At 39.2% G+C, this 18,188-nt stretch overlaps 1 protein-coding gene across 3 annotated transcripts in view; it reads left to right on the top strand.

The window, feature by feature from the left end:
* The window catches only part of HHIP (hedgehog interacting protein), a 116,107-nt gene that overhangs the window by 10,359 nt on the left and 87,560 nt on the right, over positions 1-18,188 (top strand). For all 3 annotated transcript variants that reach the window (XM_019488536.2, XM_019488535.2, XM_019488533.2), the window contains exons 3-4: positions 10,235-10,391; positions 12,687-12,888. In XM_019488536.2, the coding sequence (XP_019344081.1) occupies positions 10,235-10,391; positions 12,687-12,888 (359 nt within the window). The remainder of the gene's footprint in view (positions 1-10,234; positions 10,392-12,686; positions 12,889-18,188) is intronic.

The raw sequence follows: 18,188 nt of genomic DNA, 5'->3' as shown, positions 1-18,188 counted from the left end.
GAATAATAATTCATAACATGAAATTTTGTTAAAATTATAAGACAAAACATCAGGACTGAGTATTAGGGGTGGTTTTAAGTGAAGTGGATTTGGAACAGTGTTCCTTAATAGCTTATAACAGTACATACTTGTTTGCTTTGATCTCCCAGGGGTGTAAGGCCTTTTTTTGTAGTGTTCTCTTATTGACTTGAGAAAACATTTTGAATTGAGTTGCTTTTTCCCTTTGGTGTGGTTTAACATGTATCTAAACTCATTCAAATATGAAAATATTATTACTGTCTTTATAAACTACAGAGATGTTTCTATGGCTTTCTTAAGCCAGCTGTTTCTTGCTCTTTATCACATTCCCCAAAGCAAAGCAGAATAGATCATAGTTGCCAAGACTGCTTGCTGAGCAGTGATAACAGATTAGATATTCTAAATGTTTGTCCCATGCTAGATGCCACCATGAGGACTTTCTTTTTAGCATGAGTTTGTAACTAATGCAGAGGGTGAGCATATTTTGACAAATGTTTAGATCGTCCTCCTTCCATGAAATTCTAAGGAAAATATTCTGTAGAGTGCAAAAAACAAAAAAAGCTAAAGAGCAGAAGGGGGGAAGGAGGGAGAGAGAATAAGCTGAGAAGCACAGGAGCTATAGCCACAGGAACCTCACTCCCCAGATCAACATATGTGGTGACGAATGACAAATTTATTTTTCTACAAAGTTTGTGTATATGTAAAACTGCTGAAGTGCATCAAGATGTCAAGTGCTTTTTGTGACCACCCAGGTTGTCTTGAAAGATAACCAGATGAAAGCATAACTTTAGCACTGGACAGAGCACTATGCTTTGCAGGAAAGAGCTTACATGCTTTAGTATCCACTAGAATAGGATTTTTCCCAGATCAATCAGATGCTAATAATTATTCTAGATATGTCTGAAAGTAAGAGAAACTAACAACAAATTGTTGCACACTTATGTCAAATAAGGTAAATAGATCTGGTTGGAAGAATGATTACTGCCACCTATATTATTATTTCCTGCAAGTCCTGAGATTCAGATCCACTCCTGGGGAAATGACCAATGGAATTCTAGAGTGTCTTTTTAAATATATATGTAAATTAAAGTTCATTTGAATATTGTAATCACATTATGAAATCTGCATGTCCCATTTGAAAGTTTTACAAACATGATTGAAGAAAAGAGATTCATTTCATATGGCTTGGAGGAATGGGGACAGAGTTGTGAACTAGAGGCCTTAAGCCCTAATCCAGATTCTACCCGTAACTCACTGTGACCCTTGGAAACTCAATTTCTCCTCTTCTGCAAGATGGGAATAATTCATACTGGTCTACAAAACAGGAGCTTGCTAACCCAAAAAAGTGCTTTTATTCTGAAGTAGGAAATGATTGAATAATATGATTGGTCAGCAACTTTACTAGAAATTAAATTTTAACAAAAACACTCATAGCAATGTTCAAGAAATTTTACATTCATTTTCTGAGTACCTTTATGACTGACTTACTCTGGAAATCCATTTACAGTTCTTTTCCCATTTACAAAGTAAAAAATATTGGCTCTGTTTTCCTGGTTCATTTAGGTATCTATTTTTATACAAATTATGAGCATGAAATAGCATTTTTTGCATCCAAATTTCCCATTCAACTTGGCAAGAGGGTTGAATGCCCAGAAAATAAAGGTTCAAGTCTCTTCTTCCTACTTTTGTACAAGTCCAGAAAGAAATAGTAAGATGAATAAAAAGAATATTTATAAAAGTTGTACAGGCATATACCACACGAGGGTGTAATGGTAAAATTCTTATTTAATCCCAGATGACTAAACTCAGTGAAGTTCAGTGAATGACTGTAGAAGGTACATGAGCTTAATGTAATTAGTCAATTATTGTGAATTTTATGTTTTGTAAGAGGCTCTTAGATCTTACAATGGGAGTGTCTAGCATTTGATAGGCAGCAGATGTAGCTAAATAAATAAAAGGGAATCTATTCTTCCTTCAGTTAAGGGCAGAGCTAATGAAAGCTGCATGCACTGAGAAACAAACCTATCTCTTGTCCACAGCCATGGTGTTCTGGTCTGTAAAGCCAAGGGAGTGATTTTGGGGAAGCCATATGCAGTGGGCAGGAAAATGGAAGGCTAAAAGAAGCACAAGATATTAGTGCTAAACTTATTCTCCAGTTCTTCCTTCTTACTGCCAAAAGGTACATCAGAACCAAAAGTGCTGTTGCAGATTGAGCCAAAGTAGCAGCCACAGAGCAGTTTCACATCAGCTGCAGGAGTTGAAGAGTTGATTCCCCTCCCAACCCACATGCTTATTGCCAAAATCTAGGAGCCAATCTAAAGAGCTTCCCCAGATAAGGGGAACATATGTCCCTTTGAATTAAAATTTACATTTTCTTTCACTTCTAAAGCACCCATAAAATGGTAGTGTGAAAGCACAGCAACCTTAGTAGGTACTCAACAACCTACCTGTTCCATTGTCTTCACTGTTCCTGTTCTAAATAGAAGTGGGTTGAGGTGATTGTGTGTGAATCCATATTCAGATATTATGAAAGCTAGACTCTACATATGGATTGTTTTAACCCAAATTAATGGCACCCAAACCAAATGGCATCAGAAGTCAGGTGCTAGAGATTTAAACAAAAATCCATAAGGAGTTGTTATGTTCCCTCAATTGCATTGGCTGCAACAGTGCCACTTTCAGTTGCTGTTGCATGTATGCAATGATACTTAATGTGTGCATGTGTATTTGTGATGGAAAAAGACCATTTACCACCATCTGAAAAATGACTGGAATAGGGGGAGTAGGTTGTGTGGCAGATTTCCCCTGATAACCCCTAAAGGTTTTATCAGAAAGAACAACTACCTGAAATCACCTCCATGATGTTGTTAATAGATGAGAGGAGAAAAGTGAATATGGTTTTGTCAATATTTTTACCTATGATGACAGAAATATATTCCCTTATAGTTTGAGAGACTTTTCAAAGTCCTTGATTATGAAGCAAGAAAATCACAGGAAACTAGAATTATGCATCATTTACCCAATACAAAACTGTATTCTCAATCTCAAGAATAAGTAACAGAAATAAAGGCAATGGGCCCTCTCTCCAACTGGTATAGAGAAGTGTAGCCTAACTAAAGTCAATGGACTAGATGATGCTGTGCATAGGCCAAGATAAATGGGGACAGTATGCCTTCTTCCTACTTCCTCCATAGGCTGGTATCATCTTTGACAGAAGGTGTCTAGAGGAGTCTAGGGAGGACCTGGAAGAGAGAAATTCCAGACAATAGCTGTAAATGGCATGTTGGGGAACTTGGAAATGAATGACTAAAGAGAGAGTATGAGCATTAGAGCAAAGGTTGAGTTGAAGGGCAAAATCTTATTGTGAAGGATCTGAAAAAGAGAACAATTTTAAGGTGAGAGTGGGAATGATGGGGATCATGAGAGCATATGGCATAGGCTTGCTTGGGTATTTGGAGTGGTCAGAAAAGGAGAGCGAGCCAAGAATCTCAGTGCTGGTAATGGTGATAAAGTAGAGCAATAATCACCAACCAGTTGATCATGATCGACTGGTTGATCGTGGAGCCTCTGACAATCAATCTCAGTCTCAGTCCCCCATCTTGTTGTTTTTCAAGCTAAAGTTAGGCATAAAACAAGGATAGGCAAAATGGCCGATCTGACCGGCAACTGGACTCTTTCCCAGCAGCCCCTGCTCTCATGGCTTGGGTTGGTCTCCATGGAGACCCCACCCACACCTGCACATGAAAGCTCAGGCTGGGGTCGCCATTGAGACCAGCCTGAGCCACACTGGCAATCCACGTGGCAGAGCAGCGCAGGGGGTTGCTCTGGAGCCACTGGGAACTTGGGATGGGGGCAGTTTGCTCCAGAGCCAGGACACAGCTACAATCTGTAGCCTGCACACTCCAGGCAGGGGTGCATAGGCAGGGGATCACAGCTCTGCCCCAGCTCCATGCAGCAGTAGATCCTGGGTTGCACTTTAATTCAAAAAGTGATCTTGTGCTTAAAAAGGTTGGAGACCACTGAAGTAGAGCATTACCAGGGATTGGACATAAGAAGTACTAGGGCAGGGGTCCCATCATATCTTGTTGGTATTGTTGCAATCTTGAGTAAAGGAGGTCAGAGCAAAGAAAAAGTTTAAGGATGAAGTAGTCAAAACTGGAAAAGAGGCAGTAGTGATTGCAATTTTGCACCTGCAGAATTGACTGGAGAACTGCAATGGCAGAAAAGTGAAAAAATTGCAGGAGTGAAACTGCCATCAGTACTTAGCTGGATGAGTGCAGAAACAAAGGAGAGTTGGTAAGAACAGGTAGGGCTGAGAGTTTGCTGGGTGAACCTTGCAAAAGGAAAAAGGTAAAAGAAATTATGTGTGATAGAAAGTTCATTATGAAAAGAGACAAAAACTAAGGCAATGGATAAAAACACAAAATTGAAGAGCATGGGGGGAATTTATGGTAGAATACTATTTTCCTTTGTGTGCTTAAGTAGCAGTTTTCTAGCCATATAATGATAATTTGGCTCTTACATACTTGGGTATGTCTACACATGCACATTTAATGCACATTAGCCCAATTTAAGGTGCATTAAGGGCGTGTATCTACACATGCACATCCTTAACATGCCTTAAAATGGCAATGGTATGCTATTAGAGCCTAAATTTGATACCTGCGTAAAGCAGGTGTCAAATTTATGCATGAATAGCTAAGTTGTATTAGCAAACTTAAGTCCCAAGTTGGTCTGCACACCTGCGTTAATGCGCCTTAGCATGTGCATGTGTAGACGCGCACCGAAATCACCTTAATGCACATTAGGCTAATGCACATAAAGCATGTGTGTGCATAAAAGCATGTGTAGACACACCCATTGTGATTCTATTACCCCTGCACTGTGGATGCATGTAAACTGAACATGCCTAGTAGGCTTTGCCATGGTCAGGCACGTATGTGGTTATGTATGTGCATACATGAGTGTAAGTCCTAGAAAAAATGGAAGACAGCCTTCCATGTTTTATCCCTAATAGCTGAGTGGTTAGGGCCACTAGCCAGGAAGCAGGACACCTGGGTTCCTGTTTCCCTTTGACTGGAGGGGCTTTAAGTCTATATTTCTCTGACTTCCCAGAACAGCACTATGCTACAGGTTAAGCATTATCCAACCCCACCTTCAGTGCTCCTTTTGAAACTGCCCCTTGCATTTAATAGTCATTGGATAAAATAGATGGAGAGCAACATGTAAGTTTTTGCCCCATTAGATGCAAGGAACAGGCTAGAATCCAGGACCTACTTCCTTCAAGAGCAGCAACCATCTCACTGAAGCATTCATTCTACAGCTTATGCTCTTCCTCCTGATCCTGCCAGCTTCAAAAAGCACTCTAGAGAATAGATTAAACACTATCTAACCTGTGTCATGGTGGTCATTACACTGCTGGGAAGTCAGAGATGCAGGCTCTAGCCACCTACGTTTTTGTGACTCTCACACACTTACAAGTACACCAAGTACATGGTGGACACATGTACACAGTCACCTATGTGCCTAGCTAGTGTATAGTCTTCTATTGTGCAATGTTCAGTCTATGTATGCACACTTATGAACTCATGCTGAAGGGATAATAGAAGTGCAACCTGTATGTAAGTACCAAAAACGCCACTTAAACAGCTAGAAAACTGCCATTTTGGTGCACAAAGTGAAACAGAATTCTTCCCTTACAGCTGAAAAAATGTCATGTACTAAATTTGATAATTTTTTTCAGATTTTAACGTCTGGATAGTTTCACCAAAACATGATTTTTAGCCATCAAAAATATTGAAAAAAATAGTAAAAAAATTGAGAAAATGTCACTGATATTTGTCCCAGTTTTCTCCACTAGCTCTATTGTGGATTTTGATGGACTGAAAGACAGTAAAGAATTAGTAGCAGGGAAAAAAAGAGAAAGGATGAGTCATACTGGAGGAGACAAAGTACTGTTAGATGGATAATCCAGTGATGGTAAGACCAGTGAGTGGTGTTTAGTGAAGACTACATCAACTGAGTGGGAGAGTTGAATCGCAAATGTAGGTCAATAGAGATTAGAGATGAGCACTGGCTCTGGGACCAGAGATACATTCTATGTGCATACAGCTTTGAATCATGCAAGTTCCTCTTCCTTCTAAAACCCTGATAACACAGAAACTCTTAATTTATTTCCCTTGATTGAAAGGCCCGTATGACTCATGGACAATGTGATTCTTATTTGCAGGACAGCAATTCTGCAAAGTATGTCAAATACAGGCCTGTGCAAAACTTTGAAGCGTACAGTACTGTTACTTTACATTTTGTCTTTCCTCTGTGATTTGAGGTTTTCTCTGTGTGAGTACAGTCATTGCTGTGTCAACACTCCTACAATTGGTAGGAAATTGGTAATGACATGTATGGTTCTTTAAAAACATAGTAAGAGCTACAGAAATTCACAGAAAGCCAAACTCTGTAGTCTTTAGTCAGCTCTCAGAAAAATCAGTGGCAAATATATTTCACTACAAAATGAACAAAATTACTATTTACAATTGATGTTACCCTGGTGCCTAGGGGCACCTATACACATGCAGAAAGGCTGCTCTGACGCATTGTAATTACAGCACGATTAATCGAGTCTGTTGGAGCATGGTAATTACAGTGCTCCAGCAGACTCCGGTATTATATGTATCAGTGTCCCCACACTGAAAAATGGTGGTGGGGCGCTTTAAACTAACTCTGGTTTGATGAGCTTTAGTTAAAGAGTCCCCACCAGCATTATTCAGCACGGGGACTCCAATGCGCATGACATTGCAAGCACTTTAATTAGAGTGGCTCTCAGAGCTCATCCGCACCATGCCCCAATCTCCCCACCTCCTGGAGCACATCTATAAATGTTGTAGGAGTTCCAGTCATGGAACAAGGCCTGACTGTGCTACATGCTGTACAAGTATAAACAAAAAGTCAGTCCTGGTGATCCAAGCAAAAGACAAGAGACAATAAATGGATATAATAGATAGGGGAATAGAACGATACTGCAGAATTTTGACTTCCATATGTATTATAATTATTTCTTTATTCAACCAGTCTGTATGTCTATATATAAGGCCCCCTCTACACATTACATGTACCCTGCAATTATCAGGGTTAACCGCACAATTGCTTAAGACTGGCTGCATGTACAAACTAACTATCACACCATAAAAGTTCCAACCAGCTATAAAATTAGAGCTGGCAAGTGTACAATAACTTTAAAGCTGGTTGCAATCCAGCTTTAATTTGCATGTGTAACAAGACCTCCTCCTGTGGCTGGGAACTGGGTCAGGTGACAGGGCTTTTAGCCAGAGCGGTACACCATGTGTACTCAGGGCTAGAAGTCCCACAGCTGAGGGGGCTACAGTTGCCAGGACTGAGTGTCCCATGGCTGTAGACTTTGGGTCCTGGAGGTGCCTCAGGGTTATATAGATGCAGGTTCTATCAACTATAGAATTTGCAGCTGCAGGAGCTTTCTACTTGCTGGTGCAGGGGAAGCCTGGGATGGCAATTCCAGGCTCCCGCAGTACCTGCCTATAAGGCATGGCAGTATCTGCTGCTGGATCCCACAATCATGCTTCTTGCCATGCATGTGTGACAAGGCAGCAGGTGCAATTCTGTGGATCATGTATCAGATCTTATCACACCTTTACCTGAATGTTTAAAACGGCCCTAAGATATGGTAGCAGATATTTCTGTAAGTAGCTGTTTTCTTATCAAGAAAAACGTAGTGGCCAAATTCTCACCTGTTATGCATTGGCAGCACCTTAACTAGATGGGAGATGGAGAGAGTTGCATTTTCAGAAATACTCAGCATTGGCTTAATTACACTCCCACTGAAGTTAATGGCAGTAGATTAGGCCAATGGTGAGCAGTTTTTGAAAACATCACTGATAATGCACAACTGATGCTCCATTATTTCTTGACCATTTAGTCTTTGAGTGACACAAAGTATTTACAGTTCAGCTCAAACCCCAATTTGTAGAAACAGGATTTTACCAAATGCAACCTCAGATTATCTCTTGTGCTTGTAGGGGAGAAAGAGATGGGTTTGCTGAATGGCAAAAATAAGTGCAGCACAATTCATACTTGTATACATGCTAAAATATACATCTTAATAAAAAGAACCAGAGGCATAAAGCTGTGACATTATGTATAAGTACAGGGAATTCCATAAGGTATTTGTTAAATGAGTTTATATCTGTCTGTTACTAGAGATGAACATAGGCTGACTACACAGTGATCAAAATGTACTCCTGGTTATAGTGATGACATTCAAATTCAGAATAGCTGACCTGAATAAAATGGCATATTCAGCTTTTGAATTCTCCAGCTCCAATTCTCCATCGTACTTATGTTGAATGTTTATGATGCATAGAGGAAGACATTATTAAATTTCAAATTTTGCCTGTTGATATCAAATAATTTAATAGAATTTTGGATTACCTTTGAGTCTGGCATGATATCTACAAAGCTTTGATATTTATCGTTCCAAGATTCATCTTCAGTTGTTTCATATGAAAATTATTTATCTTAGTTTCTCCTGATTTTCTCTTTCCAGCTCTTTGCAGCTGATATTTACTAAAATACCAAATTCATGCCTATCAAACCTTTGTATTACAGCCCACTATCATGTGTTCCAGATATTTTATATAATCCAAAAGCAAATTTTAGCATATTATTTGGAATAAACAGGATATTTACAGGGGAGATTCCTGAGGAATCCCAATATAAGATTCACCTAAGAAAAACACAATTCTAAGGAGAGCTGGGTGGAAATTGGTTTTCCTATTCTTTCAGGATGTTTGTCATTTCAAATAATTTTCCATTCCGTATATGAATGAACACAAGCTCCTTTTTTTCTTCATGAAAAAACAAAATACTTAATTACCTGATAATTATGAATACATATGAGAGGTGGAAAACTCAAGGTCAGTTCTCTGTTCTGAATCAGATGGAACTGGGATGTAAACCAAGGTCTCCTACCTCCCATTGGGAAAATGAGCTAACCATTCCACTGTTACCTGTATCAGGATGAATCTTGTCTTCTGTTTGTCTCTCTCATTCATTTTGACCAGAAATTCCATCCTAGACATGAAAAGTTTCCCAAATAAAGTTTTGGTGAAATGTATGTGTTTCTGTAGAAAGTTGCAGTTTCAAAAACCTGGCACTTCCCAACAAAAAAACAGTTTTGTCAAAAAAAAAAAAAAATCCATGACCAGCTCTAATTACATGTTGCAGGCCAAAGCTTTTATTGGCATGAGTCTGGGACAAGTTCATTACTCATATGTGGTGAGGCCACATGCAGATGATCCCAAATGAGTGCCAATAAAACCTTTACAGTATGCCACACCATTATGGATTCTGTATATGCTGTGACATCCTGGCCCATACAACTCCCCTTTTTCATTATTCTGGCAAGGCATGGGAAACTTTAAGATTCTTAAATTAGGGCTTCTTATTACATCTTACCAGAAGCCCCACACATATGTAAAGTGCCAAATTCTACTTTCTGATGCAAATGTGGCTAGCAAGGATCAAGTTTTCTAGAAATGGGTATATAGACAGTTATATTCTTGCTATCATTCGAAATTTGTAAAATTCCAAGAGCTGTAATACGCTTCCTTGAAGATCTTTATTTCCACATATTTTTCTTTGTTGGTTCAAAACCCCAAACCCAAAAGACCTCCTTTCAGCTTAAGATCGCTTATAGAAGCTATCGGTGCTTGCTTTCATCAAACTACAGAGCAATATGAAGCACTCCCTTTTTTGAAGTGCTGGAGGCTGTGGAATTAGACTTTGGGTTCCCCCATGTTAGTGCACAAAATTAAACACAGGGCTGAACAAGTTACAGAATAGAAATAAAGTTCTGTTTTATTAGTAGTACTCTTCTTTGGAGAGAACTACTGAACAACTTGAACATAAGGCAGAATAGCTTCCTTTCAATGCCCACGTTCCATGCAACGTCATTGCCATTTTAATCCCTTTTAAATCAAAGCTGTCAAAATACTAACCCAAGAAAGGCATTTATGTATCTGTATTTATTCCAGAAAAAAATCTTTACTGTAACATAGACCTGTGTTTAAAAAATGGGGGGTTTTTTCCCTTCAAACTATACCCCACATGAAGATTAGCTTGAAGGCTCAAAACAGGCAGATATGACAATATGCTGAATGTTTTTCTGCTCTTTTACATTTTTAAGGTTTTCTCCAAACAACAGCTGATGAGTTTTGCTTTTACTATGCAAGAAAAGATGGTGGCTTGTGCTTTCCAGATTTCCCAAGAAAACAAGTGCGAGGCCCAGCTTCTAACTATTTGGACCAGATGGAAGAATATGACAAAGTGGAAGAGATCAGCAGGTTCATAAAGATAAATGATGTTTAATCTAAAAAAACTGACAAATCTTTGTGGTTTTCACAATGAATCAGCTCAGTCTGTGCTTATGCTCAGCAGCTGTGTGCTCCAGATGTTATTTTCTTCTGCTGCTGTTAGTGTATTTGAACTTTAAGACTTTTCAGTATTTAGGTTACTAACATTGTGTTACGAGCCTGGCTTCTCTATGATTCATACATACTTCAACAGATTGTAAAGTTGGGCTAGAGCTAGCAGGATGAAGTTCAATGCAGATAAATGCAAGGTGCTGCACCTTGAGAGGAATAATCAAAAACACAAATATAAAATAGGTGACACCTGGCTGGATGGCAGCAATATGGAAAGATAAACAAGGTGATAGTACCTCTCTCTTTGGCACCGGTTAGCCCTCATCTGGAATAATGCATGCAGGCCTGGGTTCCACATTTTAAAAAGGACACAGAGAAGTTAGAGAGGGTCCAGAGACAGGCAACAAAGATGATAAAAGGCTTGGAAAGCAAGTCACATGAGGAGAGGCTGAGACACCTAGGCATGTTCAGCTTGTGAAAAAGGTGCTTTAGAGGAGACATGATAGCAGTTTCCAAGTACTTGAAGGGATGCCATAAAGAAAAGGGAAACACTTTTTCTCACTTGCTGCAGAAAGGATGTGGACCAATGGCTTGAAGTGGCAGCAAAGTAAGTTTAGTTTGGATTTCTGGAAAAAAATCTTCACTGTTAGAACAGTGAGGCAGTGGAATAGACTGCTTGGGGAAGTGGTAGACTCTCCGTCATTGGAGGTGTTCAAGAAGAGCTTGGGCTGTAGGAATGTTTAGATTCTATTATCAGTATTTCCCATGCTTCTGGGCTTTGTTGGTTGCCCCCTCCCCTGTTTTCTGGTACATGTGTCATGGTGTTTTTAAGATTTCTTCAGATGCATTGGGTGTTAGCTGCAGCCAAGACTGGAGATTTTGACTGGAGAGTGCCAATGATCCTGCTGGGACCAAAGCCAGAGGCTCCTGGCTACAGGGTCCTACCCCTCTGCTCAGGATCAGATTGATTGCCATATTTGGGGTCAGAAAAGAGTTTTACCCTGTGGTCAGATTGGTATGAACCCCAGGGGGTTTTCCCTTCCTCTGTAGCAAGGGATGTGGCCCTCTACCTGAGATCTCTTGAGTATATATTGGCAACATTTCACAGAAGCAGGACACTGGCTGCCCTGGTTCCTCTAATTTATCTGTGGTAGGTTACAGTGTTAGGTCTTTGTTGCGTCAGGGTTTATAGTAGTCTTACGTGAAGTTTAAATTATGGTTTGTATACAATGGTTTAGATAGGGAGGATCCTGCCTTAGGCCAGAGGTTGGATTTGATGACCTCTGGAGATCCCTTTCAGCCCTACTTCTCTACAATTCTTCGATTCATATGTAGGGTAATCAAACATCCCAGCTTGGCAGGAATAGTCCCAGATTTCACAGGCTAGTTGGTGAAGATTAAAATAAGCATTTCAGAATTGCAGAGGCATTGGGTGCAGTCTGGTGGGGAGGCAGAGTGGTGTGGTATACCAGGAAGACAGGCAGGAAGGCCCTGCCTGGTGCACCATGCTGCTCTGCTTCACCTTGCAGCAGCACCGGTGACTTGGGAGGTGGTGGGTGTCCTGGATTTCCCATAGTCCCATATGATCACCCTATTCATGTGTGTCATTTTGGCCTGAATTCTGTAACTACTGGTAGATAGCATCTGACAGAAGTATTTTCTCTATATTAATATATTATTAATAAATTCTTTCTTTATAAATATAGTATAGGACTTTCCATTTTTTTCTCTTCTGAATTTTCCATTGTTGTGAATAAATTGGATTAAGATATTTAATAATAATGCTCCAAAATGCGTCATCCACTTTAAAAAGATTTTAAGTGACAACTTTTGTTAAATTTTAAAGTTGTTAGAATTTACAGTGCTTACTTTAGGGCAAATTTTTCCTAAAATATTAACTTTCCTGCCTTCTAACACATTTTCTCCTTCTCGTCATCTTCTCTCTCAGATCTAGTTATACTTTACAATAGATCTCAGTAATAAAATCCCAAATTATACTCTTGGATGTACACAGATTATTTCCATTGACTGGGTACATTTGGAGGGAGAACCTATTTGGCCTTTTATAACTAATATTGTAGTACAGCTTCAAGACTCTCAAATTTTAGTTCTTGGGGTGGGTGGGGTGGGAATATTATATACTGGTTCTGATAACTTTATTTTATTAGATAAATGAAACAAAGTTTTCACTTTTTTTTTTCCAAATTTCTTTAGAAAACATAAGCACAACTGCTTCTGTATTCAAGAGGTTGTGAGTGGGTTGAGACAGCCTGTTGGAGCAGTGCATTGTGGGGATGGATCTCATCGTCTCTTTATCCTTGAAAAGGAGGGATACGTGAAGATTTTCACTCCTGAGGGGGAGATAATGAAGGAACTTTTTCTGGACATACACAAGCTTGTTCAAAGTGGAATAAAGGTTGGAATTTTTATTTCTCTCTCACTATTTGTATAGTTTAATCTCATTATGCACACTCACTATGCACATTTAATTTCATTCAAAATAATCATGGGTAAAAGGAATCGGGTTTTTTTTAGGAAAATATTTTAATTGAAAAAGACTATTTGAGAATATAGGAATATCTCTAAAATATGGCTGGGTTTCAGCTGACAAACAAAGAGACTGTAACAAAATACTCTTTTTCTCAAGTGAAATTTTAATCTGTCATCCACCTTAAAGATACACAAAGATATATTACACCAGAATCAAAATTATCTCTACATTTATATTATTCAAGCACAATTACCCTACCTGTGAAGTGCATGACATTTTGCTATTAACATAAATGGGAGCAAGTTTGTCCCATTTAAGGAATTTAAGGAATTATTCTAATTTGAAATGTTTATTACCAACCGTGTGGTAGAAGGAAACAGGAGGGATACTTCTCACCACACCACCTAAGAAGAAGGAGCTTTCTTTACTACAACCAAGGGGCCCCTTGCTGCCTTTCCTCATGCATTCTATCCAAGAATGTCACACAAACTATCCATTAGATTGGGAGCTGCTCTCCAATGTTTGGTACACTACATGTACCTAATAAAGTTATTTCATCTCCAATTGCAAGCCCAAATAACAACTGCCTGTAGCAGCTCTCGTTAAAGTCAACTGAAAGTCTGTTACTGACTCTAAGAAGAGCTGGAGTAGACCCCTGGTAGTTGGCCATTAAAGTGAATGTGGTGGAGTTTTATTAAGCAGGATTTCTGGTGTGACAAAAAATCATGGGGTAAGTAAACTGTTAGGGGACTTGCAAGTCTTACACAAGATATTCATATGGGAATGGTCTATATTTTGTTTCAATGCTTACTTACTGTCATGTATACTACTGTCAAGAAGCAGCTTATGTCACAAAAGTCTCCTTAAATAACTGAAAGGCAAGACAATCAGGACTCATAGTAGAGATGATATCTTTTATTAGATGAACAAGATTTTTGCAAAAAAAATTCTTTAATTGCAAGCTTTCGGGCACAAACACCCTTCATCAGGCATTGGAGAAAAGATTGTAAAAGTTCTCCTGGGTAGAAATGAAGAGGTTTTTGTGATATCATTTACTGAACCAACAGTGTAGTTGGAAGAAATATTGGACAAACTTTTGGCATAAAGTGTCTTTACTTAGGGATGTTTCTGCTAGAAGGGTGCTGTACGCCCAAAAGCTTGTCCAACGTCTCTTTCAATTATACAGTTGGTCCAATAAAAGATCCTTCTCTCTCATACATTTCTTGGAACATCACAACTACAACATGCCAGCCTCCTTAGATGAAAGGATTTCACTTGCTTCTTGGCATAATTTTCAAAAACAATGAAAAATGAGTTACATTAATCAAAATAGCACAGCACATGGTAAACAGTCATTTTATATTTCAGATATAACACCAATGGCCTGGTTTCAGATCACCTCTTTTCAGGAGGAGTTTGGATGATTTTTGGTTTGAAACAGAGTAGTGTATGTGCAAAATATGACTTTCTTTAAAATAAATACCTCACTCCTATGATTTTGTGATTCATTTAACCATTTCATTTCTCTCTGTGGAGGAACCTTCAGCTACAGAGCTCCAGGAGAAGAAAAAAACAAATTGATAAAATATACAACAAACAAATCATCTACATGGTACAATATTATAAGCAGTATGGTCATGTTAGTGCCAAATGATCTATTGAGGTCCCTTCCGACCCTAACATCTAACATCTAAACCCCAATACACTCCTTCTGAGCAAGCTTAGGTACCTCTATATGGCACTACATTGTATTTTGAGACATACCACCAAAAGAATGTGTGATAGTGAAATGTAATACAAGGCACTAGCAATACCATGATGAAGACATTATATAGACCACAGGTTGGCAACATTTTCTGGCACCAGACCAGAATGACCCAGCTCGGGTCCAAAGCAGGCTCGTGCTAGAACCTAACTACAGCCACTGCTGCAGCTTCTCCCCACTGCCACTTCTCTCCACTACCCAGTTGCAGTGTGACATAGGCAAAGTGCCCTCCTGCCTGGCCGCAGTGCTGTGCTGCACCCCCAAAGCCCCATCACCAACAAGCACTGCCAAAGCCCCCACTGCACTGGCAGGATCCAGTGGCTCTGTGGGCCAAATATGGCCCATAAGCCATAGGTTGCCAACTCCTGACCTAGATATTAGTAAAGAATGTACACTAGAAAATGGGCAGGGTTTTCTAACATAGCAATCTCAAGTTACTTTCCTGAGTGCATCCCAATAAGTACCTTGATTTTTCAAAAGAACTAAGTGCTCAGCAGCTGCTACTCAAATCTGTGGGAATCACTGAGCATTCAGCAATGTTGAAAATCAGCTAAGAGATTCTTGGCAATTTTCTGATGGAAAGATTTTTTCATTATCACTGTGTAAATAGTTCTGTTAACAAGCTTCTGTTACCTGCAAAAGGAAGAGAGAATAAATAAAGCCAAGTCATCTCTAATAATATTCTTAAAAGCTCTTAAACATTTTACAGTATCTATCATCACATATGACATCTTGTGGGCCACCTCCCTTCCCAAGCTAGCTGACATCCTTGTGGCAATACAGTAATTGTTTACAGAGTCATACTTCAAGGACATTTGCTAGTTCTTTCTTTTTTTCTATAAATGTGATTTAAGAGTTAATTACTAGTAAATAAGAGCACTATTTTATGGCCCAGCTTTCCAAAGGATCAGTAATTAGTGCCCATGATGTACAGTCAAGAATATCAGAGTATCTGTTGAAGTTTTACATATTCAAAGAGTGAGAATTATTGAACCAGTCCACTGTGCCTTGCTACTACATACACGATTTACAGATTTTTAAATGCATAGGACAGTATTTCTCCAGAATCTTTGCCTATTTTCCTAGATGGCAAAATAGAACTTTAATACATAGATTATTGGTACTATTACCCATGAATGGTTAGGGTCTTCAGAGGCAATGTACCTGTATGTAATCTGTCTGAAGAAACGATTTTTTTTCTCTACAGTACAGAAAAGCATTGACATATTTCATTTCCATTAATGTAAGTGTAAACATGTCTTGGAGGTGGAGTAGGGTGCTTTAATTTAAGTGGTTCTGAGAGCCGCTCTAATTAAAGTGCCTGAATTATCTCATGTATCAGTGTCCCAACGCTTCAAAATGAACTTCAGTTAAAGCACTCCCGCCACCATTTTGAAGTGTGGGGACACTGATACACAAGACACGGAGGACAACTGAAGCACAGTAATAACCATGCCCAGCAGACTCAATTAATTGTAGTTACAGCACACTGGAGCAGCCTTTGGGGTCGTATACAGGCACCCATGAGTTTGATTCTCCTCTTACACCGGCATTAATCAAACAAAATGAAGTCACTGGAATCTTAGTAATATGTGATCAGGCCCAAAATATTCAAGGTGAACTGTTTTTGTAATGGTGTAAAGGCTTTTTCATTGTTTTCACATTAATTTCACAAATTACTAGATTTTTTAAGCCAGAAGGGACAACACAGGTATCTAGTCTGACAAGTCCTGGATAACACAGGTCATATTTTTGCCCTGGCATTTAATATGCAGATTTTCTATTGAAACGGATATAAAGACAGTTTTCACATTTTGTAAAAAATATCAAATTTAACCCAAAAAATCTTAATCCAATAACAATTTTATTTGAAGAACAATCATATTATAACATCCCTGAAAACAGCAGTTTAAGACTTTTCTGTTTAATTTGCATTAACAAACATATACCCCCTAGTCACTACAATAACAAATTATGATTTTTTTCAAATTTTTATGGCCATAAGTTTTATCTGGCAAAACATAATTTTTATACATCTGCACATGAATTAGTCATAGGCAATAATTAGGGGGCTGGACTTGATGATCTTCCGAGGTCCCTTCCAACCCTAATGTCTATGTAATGTCTATGAAATACCATTAGAAAGGGTTTTAAACTTGTGCTTTTTTAAGATAGCTCAGACTAGAAGGATAAAGGCAAAACTGCAATGAGTTAACCATTCTCTTCATTTCGGGCTGGTGAGGAGGAATGTTGGTCATGATAAGCCTGTTTGAGATGGGTAGACAGAAGGACATGTGGCAGTACAAATAGCCATGGAGGTTGGTCCTAGTCTGACTAGCATTAGTTCCCTTATCACAGTATTTGTATTCAGATCCATAGATGGGGAATCAATACACTGGAATGAAGGGAGTCACTGGTTATATTGTAAAGTCGGGCTGTGAAAAAGCCTGTAAATTGGATCCGGTCCACAGAACTGCACCATCGGGTTCCCTGGGCTCCTGATGGGCCAATGCATTTCAAGATGTGGCCAGTGATAAGTGGGACAAGGAGCCTTGCAGTACAGATCTGGCTAGAGATGCAAGGTGAATTTGACATCCCTGAATTTGACAATCACTTGTGCTATCAGTAGTGCATGGGGTTCTATGCCAAAGTGCTTCTACTCTTCTAATGTGGTTGGTAAGCTATGTATTTTGACAGTCATTTGAAGTTGCTCAATCTACCCAGAGTTTGCAGATAGTGATCAGTGATCCTTCTATGCTGCTGGTATCTTCATCACCAGCAGTGGATTTGACACCACTTACATACTTTATTTGGTACCACTTACATACTTTGTGGACTTCTGGCAGCTGTCCTCCCCTCCAAAAAAAAGAGAATAAAGGATCTTGATATATGCATTCAGAATTATGTGTTGTGCTGGCACAAGCACATTAAAACTAAGTTTGTATTTCATCATAGCAGGAAGATATGCTCTTGTGTCAAAGGAGGATGAACTGAACCCTATGGGAGGATTCTCAAATACAGAGAGATGCAAGATTCATGGGGAAAGAAAAGCCAAACCCTAGAGACCCTTGCCCAGAAACAACTTGTTTCTTCACACCTCCAAATCAGTGTTCCTCACTGGCAGCCTGGCTGGCAGATATGCCCTTCTAGCATTGCATTTTCCAACCTGGCTGTCCTTTCTGCTTGTCTTTGGAAGTCATAGATAGAACTAAATGACACAGCTGCAAAATTAACTTTTGCTTCCAATGTATTTTGGACCCACTTTACTCCAGACACATTCAATGAGTATTTCTAGCTCAAACATTTCTACCCTCCCTAGCATTGTCACTCAGGACTTCTAATTAGCCCACCAGCAGCACTGTGTGGATACTTAGACATTGATTCCAGTTCAGGAGGTAGCCTATGCAGGGTAATGCATTGTGCCCTAAATACTGCTGCCTGCCACAGGAAGTTTTCTTTG

Source organism: Alligator mississippiensis, chromosome 2, assembly GCF_030867095.1.
Source record: "Alligator mississippiensis isolate rAllMis1 chromosome 2, rAllMis1, whole genome shotgun sequence".
Taxonomy (NCBI): domain Eukaryota; kingdom Metazoa; phylum Chordata; order Crocodylia; family Alligatoridae; genus Alligator; species Alligator mississippiensis.
Note: the sequence above shows the minus strand (reverse complement) of the source record. Positions and strands in the feature narration are given on the sequence as shown.